The sequence below is a fragment of the Pleuronectes platessa genome, chromosome 16 (assembly GCF_947347685.1).
Source record: "Pleuronectes platessa chromosome 16, fPlePla1.1, whole genome shotgun sequence".
Classification (NCBI taxonomy): Eukaryota; Metazoa; Chordata; class Actinopteri; order Pleuronectiformes; family Pleuronectidae; genus Pleuronectes; species Pleuronectes platessa.
This window is the reverse complement of record NC_070641.1, coordinates 1,524,271-1,537,290: the sequence shown is the minus strand read 5'-3', so window position 1 is coordinate 1,537,290 and position 13,020 is coordinate 1,524,271. Positions and strand designations below refer to the sequence as shown.

Sequence of the window (13,020 nt, the reverse complement as noted above, 5' to 3'; positions counted from 1 at the left end):
TTTATATGAAAAATTCACAATTTATAGGCTATATAAAAATGCAGTGACAATAAAAAAAACACAGCGTGTTTCCTCATAGAGATTTTTATTAGAAGATGAACAACTCTTGTGGCAGTTAAACGGGATCCGTTCACTGGTTACACTTGAAAATATGCGCTGCTGTACTCTTAAGCCCCGCTGAGAGCTAACTCTCTAATTAATCGATCGTTGATTAATTATGCCCATCCCTAGTTCAAACATGCATTTTATATGTCCTGAGAGATCCAATTACAAATGGACAAATCTATCTGTTCACACCAGGCAATAAAAGAGAGCTAGAAAAAGATAGAAAGAGATATTGTTGAGATTTTGCAAAATACAAATAAAATTGAATTGATTCTTCCAAGTTTTGACATTTAAATACAATTATTTCAATTCCAAACTTTCTTCCATTTTTGTGGCTAAATACAACCTTGCATTTTCAGAGACAGGCCCAGAAACTATATTGGTTTGAATAAAAGTAGAAATGTAATGGTGTCGGGAAAGTGAGCACTGAAGATATCAAAAAGACAGCCCCGTTACACAAGTAAAGGTGTCTGAAAGAAAGCTGGCGATGACTGAAAGCTGCCTTCGAACAAATGGGGAAGTGGTATGAAGTGGCTGGCCTGGACCAATCATAATGTGTTGGCCATCAGACAATGCAACTGAAATGTTTTGTGTAAGAAAGAATTAAAGTGATGTTTTCAGTGCAAGGCGCTTTCTCAGACAACTGATAGATACAGATTCACCATCTTAAATGATCAAGGAAGATCACCAAATAACCTTTGGTTGGGGGATGAGCCGCAGCAATACCATATGTAAAAATTGTATCTTTAACTTCTTTAAATCGTAGTGATAACACTCTGCGGCAGTCCTGGACACTAGGTACTAGGCGGCTGTGGCTTAGATCCTCTAACCAAAAGGTCGGTGGTTTGATCCCAGTCTTCCCCATCTGCATGCCGAACTGTCCTTGGGCAAGATACTGAAACCCTGATTGACCCTATAGAAAAAAGTGTTGCCCATTGATGCACTGTATGAATATGTGTGTGAATGGCAAACTGTACTGTAAAGAGCAAGACGAAAGAAGCGCTATATAAATACTAGTACTGTCAGTTAAACGCAGAGATGCCAACTCTCACGCTTTTGGTTGGTGGTTGACTAAGTCACAATAATTTTTAAAACATCATCGTATCAGGCCTTCATGAAGTACCAGGAGTGGGCGAGTGTGTGTGTGTGTGTGCTCCCAGATAGCGCACCGGTCCGGGGGCTCCGCCCCCCGCCCCCGCTCACTCGCTCTGAGAGACACAGTGAGATCAGAGCTCGTTCACGTGAAGCAGCCGCTCAGTGACTGACTGCTTCTTAACTATGGAAACAGTGAAAACATTGAGTTTCTCTGCTCTCAGCTGCTCAGAGATCAGCGCCTCAGCTTCTTGATCAGAGCAGAAGCTGCAGTTGGTTTCTATCAAACTTCAGTATCTGTGTTCGCCTCCAGTCTGACTTGCTCTCGCGTTTTGTTTTAATATTTCGCCAACTAAAATATATTTTTTTTAAACTATTAGGCTGCAGCTATATGTTTTTATTTATTTCAAAATAGGGTACTTCTTATTTCATACATTTTCCACAAATATGGGAGTACTCAAATAGCCCTACAAAGTTCTGTGTTAATTTGTTTCAAAGTAGGCCGACAATTGCCTGTGTATTTTGTTTGTTTGTTATTTTGTTGCTTGTCTGTTTGAGTAGCTGGCTGAAAGCAAAGTAGTAGTAGGCTTAACTTTTATTGGTAACCTAACTTTTACGGTTCATTGTTTCTGAAATAAGAGGCCTGTTATGTTATGTTATGCTCACAACAAACTTGAAAAAATTAAATATTAAGCCATGGTTTAACTGCACTATAGGCTGAGTCTTTGTTTACCTGAAATGTGCACTTTATAATTTTATTTTCTATCGCCTTGTTTGGCAATGTTGTTTTTCAATAAAATAAAACATTTGCATGAAGCAAGCCAATCCACTTTTCCATGTTGATAAGAGCATTAAAACATAAAAAAAGAATGGAAAAAAAATAAATGAAGGGACATTTAGAACTGATAAAAATTTGCGATTAATTTTGAGTTAACTATGACATAAATGCGATTAATCACGATTAAATATTTTAATCGTTTGACAGCACGTATAAAGACAGACCATTTACATTTACCATTTTAGTAGGGAAAGCTGTTAACACTGAACTTATTGTATGATGGGAAAGAACAAGGGGTTGACATAAACTGACCTGTTGGGTGAGCAAGGCCACTCGGCCCAGGCTTGGGTCCACGGGAGTGAAGCGCACTGTGACAAGCTCATTCATCTTAATTGGTCGTCCTGACATGGGGCACAACACAGCCTTACTCTGATAGAAATTAGGGACATTGAGTAAGGAGATAAGATAAATACAATTTTGCACAACATAACTTCAGTCAAACAGTAGAGGGCTCTTTTTCAGGCAAAGGCAGGTTTCCATCTTTCGATCCAGGGCAACCTGCCTTTAACCTTTAAAACAGTTTCAACATTAATCACACAGATAAACAAAACAAACAATGAGAATACAGTGACATCAAAAGCAGCCTAACCCAAAACCTCTGACCACACAGAGTATGAAACAAGTCTAAAAAGTCCCAATACAGGCTGCAAGGTGTTACACCTGCTGGATAATTTTTTTTTCATATATGTAACATGATCCTAAGATAATCTTAAATAAAATGTTTAATTGTCATGAGGTTAATACAAAGGGGAAAATGTCCGAAAGCAAAAAAACTCTCTGACAGACATCACCAACCTGATACAAGCAAGACATCAGGGCAGTACGGTACATGTTATCAGTTAGGTTCCTGAAAGATGATCGACATGGAATGAGAATCCACTCACTGGTTTTTTGAGCAGAGTGGGCTTGGCCTCTGGAGTCAGAGAGGGGATCCAGAAACTGGGAAGGCTCTGGATTGAAGTTGAAGCTGAGGAGACAGTCGAGGATTCTACTGAACTGCCTTCTGTCCTGCCCTTTTCAATTCCTTTGTTCTGCCCTGGAGGAGAAAACAGTTAGTTTCTACTGCCTTTGATGGCATACTTTGATTATATCTACCAGTCTGACATTGCCTAAATGTAACAGTTACACAATTGTGAGTTGTATTACTGCTGTATGAATGGGGGAATGCGACTTGTTGGACAATTTGCACAATATGGAAGCTTGCTTTGTGAAGTGCTCTTTACCGTCCTGTCACTCTCTCTCACACAGACACACGAATAGTCCAAGTTAAATAACAAGTCTTTGCCAAACCTGCACCACTGCCACAGAGTCCACTCCCCAAGGCTTATATAAGTCCACCTTACAGAGATGTGCCTCTCCTTTTTCCCTTCACACCATTCCAGGAAGACCAAAGAGATACTAATAGCATAAAACACCTGCTTCAGTCTCCTATATAAGTTGTGGTCCTCAGCTTCAACCCCAGGAACCCTCAAGTCCTTTACTCTCAGCCTCATCAGCTCATTCCCAACCAAATCCAGCAATTGCTTCCTATAAGCCTCAATGTTCGGCCTTACCAATTTCAGGACCTGGCCCCTCACCTTTACGCCCAGCTATGTCACCTCATATCCCTTTTACTCACCTGCCTGCAATTCAGCCTCCTTTATCTTCATCTGTCTTTATGCACTTCTTTAACAATAAAATTTGAACTATTAGAAATGCTAAAACATCATCAAGCACAGAAATCTCAGGAGCAGCCGATTATGCTACCAATTATTTACAGAACTATTTTCTGATTACCCTTGATGAGCTTACATAAAAATCCCATCTCAAAAAACCCACTCTGGAACCGGAGGTTTTAGCAAACTACAGACCAATATCCAAACTTCCCCTCCTGTCTAAAATCCTCGAGAACGTTGTAGCCAATCAGCCGTGTGAATTTCTCCAGTAAGGTAATGTATATAAAAACCTTCATTCAGGGTTTAGAGCTCATCACAGGACAGAGACAGCCATTGCAAAAGTCACTAATGACCTTCTAATAGCTTCAGATCAAGGGTTTGTATCTGTCCTCGTCCTGGTAGATCTTAGTGCAGCATTCAACACTACTGATCATCACATTTTATTACAGAGCATAGAATGTCTTCCAAATGCAGAGACCCCGTACTGTTGTTTGCAGGAAGAATGGGACAAAATGACACCTGAAAAACTTAATCACTTGGTGTCTTGAGTCCCTAAATGTTGTGAAAAGATTACAAAGCGGTAAATGCTTTACTGTCCCAACTTTTTTTTTTTTTAAATATGAAGGAATGAAGTGTTTATTTTTGAAAAAACAATAAAAATTATTGTTGTCAAATATAAAAAAAGTGCTTTTTATTGTTATACAGGTCAAATAGATAACGATAATAATAAGATAATTTATAAATCACTGTAAATGTAACATACAGTCCCAACTATTTCTGATTTGTCGTTGTATATTCCTGTAATATATACGATTCTCTCTCAGCAAAATAAGTACTTTTGAAAACTTTTCCACATACTCAGGTTGTGTTCAGTGACAGGGATTAGCCTGTTAGCTCAGGTGCAGCCGAGAAGGCAACAGGCTAGGAGCTGGAGTGACAAGCTAACGCTCATGTCAGCTGTCCATCAAGTGATAATTATGCACAATTTTAAACCTCTATAACAGGCCCATTCAAATGGCCAAATGTGGCCCAGAAGCAGCCTCCTAGGGCCCCAGCCTGAAAAACAGGTTAGTTATATACTTTTTACCGGGAAAAAAAACATTTTGCGAGCCTTCAGAAATTCCTTCAGTATTACAGATCGTAAAAGCAACTCTAAACTCAAAATGCTGCGCGTTGTGTCTCTGCAGAAATCGCGGGAGTAGTTTACAGTCTATCATGTCTAACAACCAAGAACCGAAAAGTTGAAAATGAATCCTTCGGTTTACCCCTGCCTGGACTGACAAATATTTGTTTATTTTAACACCAAATCCAAACGCTAAACCGATTTGTTTAATTTGCAGTGAGTGCGTTGCGTATTTAAAGATTGCAATGTGCGGAGACACTACATTGAGAAACACCAGTCTTCCGCACAAACCTTCCCGAGGGATCTCAAGAAAGGGCTTCAAAAGTGCAGAGTTTGATTGCATACAGACGAGTGTGACCTCCGCTATCAAAATGCGTCAGACACGTCAAACAGCACAGGCCGAATGCTGCATTTCGCGAAGTTTTGCAAATGCATCTCATCCCTGCACAAATCACGGAATGACTGATTTCATAAGGAGGTTGAAGAGAACTTTGCTGGTTGGTTGGAGGGACATAATCTACCCACAGAGGTGATGGGTTTTGCCAGAGACCCGTTCAATGTCGCAACAGATGGGGACTTATCTGCGAGAGAAAAGTAAGGGCTCCCTTCCATCGGAAAGGGGAAATTCATATTTGAACTTGTCTATTTGCAGTCATCCGTTACTATGGCACAGGAGTTTCGCACTAATGGGCCTGAGAAATTTTGGGCTGAGTTCAACGCACATCAATTCCATACTGTCAAGACGGTAGCACTCACAGTGCGCAGTATGTTTGGATCAACATACACATGTGAATCAAGCCATTCCTATTTTGTACTGTTACAAACTGGAATTCCAATAGACTTAAACATAATTTTTCCCATTTGATCAACACAACATGCATAGTACTTTGAAGGTGCAAAATTAATTTGTAACACAAACAATAATGAAAATAAAAAAGTAGACATCTGGTGGATGCATAAGTATTCACCCCCCTGAGTCAATACGTGGTAGAACCCCCTTTCGCTGCAATAACAGCTGCAAGTCTTTTGGGGTAAGTCTCTACCAGCTTTGCACATCTAGAGATGGAAAGGTTTGTCCATTCTTCTTGGCAAAAAAGGTGAAGCTCAATCAGATTGGATGGCGACCGTCTGTGAACAGCAATTTTCAAGTCTTGCCATAGATTCTCAATTGGATTTAGGTCTGGGTTTGACTGGGCCATTTTAAGACATTAACATGCTTTGATCTAAACCATTCCATTGTAGCTCTGGCTGTATGTTTAGGGTCATTGTACTGCTGGAAGATGACCCTCCGCCCCAGTCTCAAGTTTTTTGCAGACTGCATCAGATTTTCTTCAAGTATTGCCCTGTATTTGGCTCCATCCAACTTTCCTTCAATTCTGACCAGTGTCCCTGTACATGCTGAAGAAAAACATCCACATAGCATGATGCTACCACCACCATGTTTCACTGTTGGGATGGTGTGCTCACGGTGATGGGCAGTGTTGGGTTTCTGCCACACATAGCGTTTTGCATCGAGGCAAAAAAGTTCAATTTTGGTCTCATCTGACCAGAGTACCTTCTGCCACAGGTTTGCTGTGTCTCCCACGTGGCTTCTGGCAAACTGCAAATGGGATTTCTTATGGTTCACTTTCAACAACGGCTTCCTTCTTGCCACTCTTCCATAAAGGCCAGTACACGACTAATAGTTGTCCTGTGGACAGATTCTCCCCACTCAGCTGTGGATCTTTGCAGCTCCTCCAGAGTTACCGTGGGCCTCCTGGTTGCTTCTCTGAATAATTTTCTCCTTGTCCGGCTTGTCAGTTTGGGTGGACGGCCTCCTCTTGGTAGGTTTACGGTTGTACCATATTCTTTTCATTTCAAGATGATGGATTTTATGGTGCTCCTTGAGATGTTCAAAGCTTGGGATATTTATTTATAACCTAACCCTGCTTCATACTTCTCCACAACTTTATCCCTGACCTATTTGGCGAGTTCCTTGGTCTTCATGATGCTGTTTGTTCAGTAATGATCTCTAACAAACGCTGAGGCCTTCACAGAACAGGTGTATTTATAGTGAGATTAAATTGCAGACATGTGGACCCTATTTACTAACTAATGCCTTCCAAATGTGACTTGTGAATGCAATTGGTCGCACCAGATCCTTGTTAGGGGTTTCACAGTAAAGGGGGTGAATACATAGGCACTCAACACTTTTCAGATTTTTATTTTTAAATAATTTTGAAATCCATGAAATATTTCCCCCCACTTCCAAATGATGGACTATTTTGTGTTAGTCCATTACATAAAATCCCAATTAAATAAATTGTAATCTGTGGATATGTCATGACAAAATGTAGAAAGTCCAAGGGGGGTGAATACTTATGCAAGGCACTGTATCAAATAGTGCTTGACCCTAAACACCTTTAACACAGCTCCTGATTAACGATTATGATAAACATTCCAGCAACTAAGAGGGTATTTGCTGAAATACGTCATGCCTGCTGGATCATCAGAGTCAGGCAAGCCATTAGAAAAGTTAATAAGGAGCTCCAAAGTGCCCATCCGCCCAGGCCATAAGTGGAAGGCTCACGCTGAGGTAAACCGTGCCATCACCAATCTTGTCAACCAAAAACCTGTCAATGTTCAAATACACACGGCCCTTAATAATATGGCGCCTTTTTACCTTAAAGAGCTGTTAGTACCTTATAAACCCGCTAGAGCACTCCGCTCCCAGAATTCAAGCCTACTTGTCGTCCCTAAATTCTCTAAAAAAAGAGTAGGAGCCAGAGCTTTTAGCCATCAAGCCCCTCGGCTGTGGAATAATCTACCACTTTCAGTTCGGGAGGCAGATACCATCTTTTCATTTAAGAGTAGACTCAAAACCTTCCTTTTTGATAAAGCTTATAGTTAGAGCTAATTAGTGCGCCAGAACATTACTTGTTCTATTTTATGACACATGACACACGGAGCTTCTCTTTCCAGCTTCTCCTTCCTCTTCTCCATCCCTATCCCCCTTCCCCGGAATCCCTTTGCTTTATCACCCGCAGATCCAGGGCCTCTGTGGCCGCACCATGGATTGCGGTTTGTGGATCGTACACCGGGGGTCGCGGTGGTGGATCCATTGTGGCGGATTCTGGGCTGATCGTGGTGCTGGTGGCGGACCCTGTGTCGCGTTGGCATTGGGCACGGGCGGTGGACCAGGACCGTGGTGGTGGCTTGTGATGGGTCCTGGTGGGCGGCGGTGGACGGTGACTGAGGACTGGAGTGGCGTCTGGTCTGGATGGTGGATCGTGGTCTGGATGGTTGCTGACCATGGACTGTGCTTGCAGCGGGACTGCTTGGCATGTCATGTTGGGGTTGTCCTTCGGGATGTCTACCCTCATCAAATGCTGCTAGAGACTTTAATCTTTAATCTTGAAGACTTTAATCTTGATGATGTTTTCCTGCACGTGGCATCTATTGCACTTCTGTCCGTCCTGGGAGAGGGATCCCTCTCATGTGGCTCTCTCTGAGGTTTCTACATATTTTTACCCTGTTAAAAGGGTTTTTAGTAGTTTTTCCTTACTCTTGCTGAGGGTTAAGGACAGAGGATGCCACACCCTGTTAAAGCCCTATGAGATGAATTGTAATTTGTGAATATGGGCTATACAAATAAAATTTGATTGATTGATTGATTACTGAGATGGTGACGCACTGAAGTTGCTATAGCCCATGGAAAAGCAAACTGGATCTTAAAAGGTTTACAAGGGAAGCCAGCTGTGAACCAGCACCAGTACCAGCCCAGTGAAAAGGGGTATGCAGACGCTACCCCCCTTCTTTTTTTAAAGGTGTTTTTCCCTACTTTTGCTCATGGTTAAGGGCAGAGGATATTAAACCTTGGTAATCCCTATAAGACATATTTAAATATGTGAATATGGTTTACAACAAAAAAAAATTGGAAACACTTTGTACCAGATATAAATGGGTTGATGGGTTTGGAAACGATGCTGTTCTCCCTGGTTTTAAACTTCTCCACTCTCTCCCTTTCCTCCGACTTGGACTCAAGCTGGCTGCTGCTCTTCTGTGCCCTTTTCTGCTTGTCATACAGCTACAGAGAGGAGGAAAAGAAAACTGAGTGGACAAAGACTATACTTTCATTTTTTTTTTTTAAATGTAAAATAAGCAAAACTAAGAGAAAGAATATAAAATATATATTGTTAATAAACACACGTATGTAAATGTATGTATAAATATATATGATGTGTAGATAACATTTCACTCACAACATAAGCTTCAACTCTCCAGGTCTCACTGTTGCAGTTAGCGGACAGACCTGTCTTACATCAAACTGGATACACCAGTGTGTATACAGTCAGAAGTTCTGGTTTTACCTTCATTTTTTTGGCAGTATCCGTCTTCTGGTGTAGAATGTATTCAAGAATGGCCTGTTTGTCATACAAGAATCCATCTGGACTACGGACAGCAAAAGAAAGATAACTGTTTATGTATGCCATCACACACTACATTTTTCAATATGTAGTATATAGTGTGAGCGCTTGAGAGAGAAACATACGTCACTACAGGATCCTGACAGGTCTGAAGGGACAGGCAGCAGCAGTCAAAGTCTTTGATAGCGTCTTTGCCCAATCGAATGCTCTGAGTGCCATAACCAGATGCAGCTGAACAAAAAGAAGGAAAGCCACACACCACATGCTTAAATTGTGTACTAAAGGATTATGCAGGAAAGGCTACCGTCGGTGGCGGGGGGAGAAATTGTTCTGCCTGCAATACAACTAAAGGCCGGTGCATGGTTCTGCAACTTGGGCTGCGGCTTTTCACGCAGTTGTGTCGACGGACTCGTTTTAATTTATGATTTTCCAGGGGTTGCGCATGTTGGTCCATATTCGTTCTTATAAATCTTCCTTGGTTTCTGCCGGTATTATGGGACATGAAACCAGAAATGTGACTCCGGAAAGGATGTAGTTAGCAGAACAATTCCACTGATGAAAACGCAGAAGCATGCGCCGGCCTTAAGAGGTCGATCAGTAATGAAACAGGTCAGTGGAATTGTTGATCTTAGTTTCTTATTATTATTATATCTCATCTCCTTGAATATGTTTTGTTAATTTTTCTGTCTTGTTAGAGCTCCAGGCTAACTTTTTCCACTAATAGCACATGTGCTCCTTACTGACATTTTAAGGAGTACCAGCACATAATTGATGTGCACCACTCAAGGCCACACAAGCGCACACAAAGTGGCGGGGGCACAGCGGGAATGATAGAGACACAGAGGAGCGGTAAATTACTGATCGCTATAAACTGGAGAAAAAAAAATATTTTCAGAGCCCAAACATTTAAGAAAAGACCCACATTAAAACTGTAAGTGTACTTAGGGGAGCCGTGCATGGCTCCCTGGCTTCTGGCTCGGACTTGGTAGCGCTGTGAACTAGGGGTGGGCATAATTAATCGACGATCGATTAATTGATCATTAAGAATTTCGTCGATGAAAAAATTATTTCATCGAGAAATTCGCTAATTACACATTTGACCACGGGGGGCAGTGTTTGAAAAAAACGCCACAGTCCTACTCAGTTACCTGCGACTGGCTGCGAGTTACCGTGTAGTTCCATTTCCAAAGTAAACATGAAGAGGTCATGGCGAAGTGTTGCGTGGGACCATTTTGAGTTTAAAAATGACTTGGTTCACTGCCAATACTGCGAAGCTATCCCAGAGGCTGGGGGAGACAAGGAGCCTGCGTTGTCTGACACGGACGAGGGGAGCGTAAACACCGGAGCCGCGGCCAGGCTAGCCAAGTTAGCACGGAGCTACCTGTGTATCACGGCGACGTCAGTCCCCTCAGAGCGGGTTTTTCTGCGGCTGGACTGACGGTCACCAGGCTGCGTTCGCGTCTGACCCAAGAGCATGTTAACATGCTCATCTTTCTCAACACAAATCAGTAGGCTGGTGCTGAAGTTGTATGTGAGTTACTGGTTATTTTTATGAAGCTTTCTCGACTCGGTACCTTGTTTGATAGTTTTGAGTTACATTTGGCAAAACCTGTCAGACCTAAGTATTATATATTTGTAGTTGTTGTTTAACATTATGTTTTTTTTAATTATTATTTTATTTTGGAGGATAAAAAAACGAGGGTCAGTTGTGTTTAGTAGCATCGGCTTCTAGCTGTCGGCTCCGCTGGTTAAGATTACGGCAGCGCATATTTTGTTCATCTTGTAATAAAGATCTCAATGAGGAAACACGCTTTTTTTGCATTTCTGCATTTAATGTAGCTTATAAATAGTGATTTTTTAAACTTGAAAATATTAATGATTAATCGAAAATTCGTCATTAACTCTTCCGACGATCGACGAAGACAATTTAATCGAACGCCCATCCCTACTGTGAACAGATTGTACGCCTTCTCCCGGCTGTCTCCATAGCCAAGGACTGTTTGTTTATTTATAGCAAGACATATCGTCATCACGATATTAAGCAATGTTATTTATTTTGCATGTTTTCCTAAATCGCACACCCCTAGATGACACTAATGATGGTGATTAGGGAGATAGTGGATGGTCTATATGTTGGTCCATATAAGACTCCAAGAACTTGTTTTAATGACCAATGAGGTTCTCTGCTCTCTAAACAAGAAAAACAGCATTCGTGACTCATAGCATCAAATTCAGTCTTAATTTATGACTTGTGTTTGTGCTGGAAGAATACCCAAAGGATTTCTGACAAAATATTCCACACATGTGCAGCTCTCATTACAGCAGTAACTAAAACTGTGAGAGTAGCAGTTTCTTGATTTGTGATTCAAAGCAATGGATTTGTGCACCTGTGATGAAGAAGTTTGCAATGCCTAAAGCATTTTTCTGTGTGACTACAAATTATGAGATACACATGTGTGACGTGGGATTCAATTGTTACTTGTGCTCAGTTGTTTTGCAATAAAGAAATACCTTAATATCTTCCCACTAATATAGCTCAGACTTTAGATGTCTGCAGCATTACTGCTAAATGCTTTCAGAATTCGCAATGCATTTCTTCAGGTTGACTGTACCTCTGAGATTATATTGCTGAAGCTGTGCACGCTTTTTGTATTCCTGTGTGTAAAGTTTGTCACTGCGTTTGAAAAAAGCCTCAAGGCCGAATTATAGTCGGGTTGTACGCACGCAAGAATGACACGCCCCTTTCATGCCCTCTGGCGGCTTGCGTGCATCCGCCAATTTTTCTAACTATACGACAAAGCGACGCGAGCCTCACGCAGCCCGCAAGACTTGTGATCGGTTTGCTTATTACTACATCCCGTCCGGAGTCTAGTCCGGTTTCCTGCCCCATAATACGCGGAAATCACGGACGATTTAGTAGAACGAATACGGACCAAATAAATGTGCACTTGGCAGAAGAGATCCGAAAGTATGACCACTTGTATAACCCGTCAATGACTGGCGGATTTGTCCGCCAGAAATAGGCTATGAGGAGCCGGAGTGGCGATGTAAATAAACAGTCGACGAAGAAGAAGACGTCTCTTCTTTGTGTGTTTTGTCTTCGACAAACAGCATTACTCCGTCTAGTGTTCTGGCGTTGAATTGCGTTGCAACACGTTCGAGAAGCATAAACCAAAACGAGTCCGTCGATGCAACTGCGTGGCCTTCCGCGGTTGCAGTCGCAGGACTATAATTCGGCCTTAACCCAACACCATGGGACTAAATTTGGAAAACTCATCTAGCTCCCTGTGGTACTCACCGGTGTCCTTCTTTTTCTCGTGGTACGTGTAAACAGCTCCTGCCGTGCAATTCTTTCCATGGCGGGTCATTGCACCTTCGATTTCTCTGGACGGTCTGTGGAAAAACATGCCAGCCTTTTAATGTTGCCTTGAGTAAATCATGCTAAAGAGCTAAATTTAGCTTCTAAACCAAGCATCCTGATGAATTCAGCTAACGAGAACAGACAATGTCAGAAAAGAGCTAATGTACTATCTGTACTTCCAATTACACGGTTAAACGTTACCTGTAGTGTTGTATCCTTCCGTGTCGAGGCTTCGAAGTGTGTTTCGAGTAATCCAGGGAGTGTTTTGTGACGCACGTATCGAGGCTTGTGTTGATGACGTATGTGGTGACGTTCAGAGCCGCGAGTCGGCCGTACCATAGATATATATAAAAAGGCTAGATGTCTCGGCCAAAGGATCGAACGTCCGCACATGGCGGCCATCTTGCCACAGGTAGCTCGCTCACCAATAACATTGTGCT

At 41.9% G+C, this 13,020-nt stretch overlaps 1 protein-coding gene across 2 annotated transcripts in view; it reads right to left on the bottom strand.

The window, feature by feature from the left end:
- Window positions 1-13,020, bottom strand: part of nosip (nitric oxide synthase interacting protein) — a 25,444-nt gene extending 12,424 nt beyond the window's left edge. Inside the window, exons 1-7 of one of the 2 annotated variants that reach the window (XM_053444057.1) lie at window positions 12,782-12,908; window positions 12,518-12,612; window positions 9,345-9,450; window positions 9,163-9,244; window positions 8,744-8,879; window positions 2,920-3,071; window positions 2,288-2,404 (exon numbers count right to left, since the gene is read on the bottom strand). In XM_053444057.1, coding sequence (XP_053300032.1) covers window positions 2,288-2,404; window positions 2,920-3,071; window positions 8,744-8,879; window positions 9,163-9,244; window positions 9,345-9,450; window positions 12,518-12,587 — 663 coding nt within the window. In that variant the 5' untranslated portion in view covers window positions 12,588-12,612; window positions 12,782-12,908. Of the gene's footprint in view, window positions 1-2,287; window positions 2,405-2,919; window positions 3,072-8,743; window positions 8,880-9,162; window positions 9,245-9,344; window positions 9,451-12,517; window positions 12,613-12,781 lie in introns of both variants that reach the window. The other variant, XM_053444055.1, reaches the window with a different exon arrangement.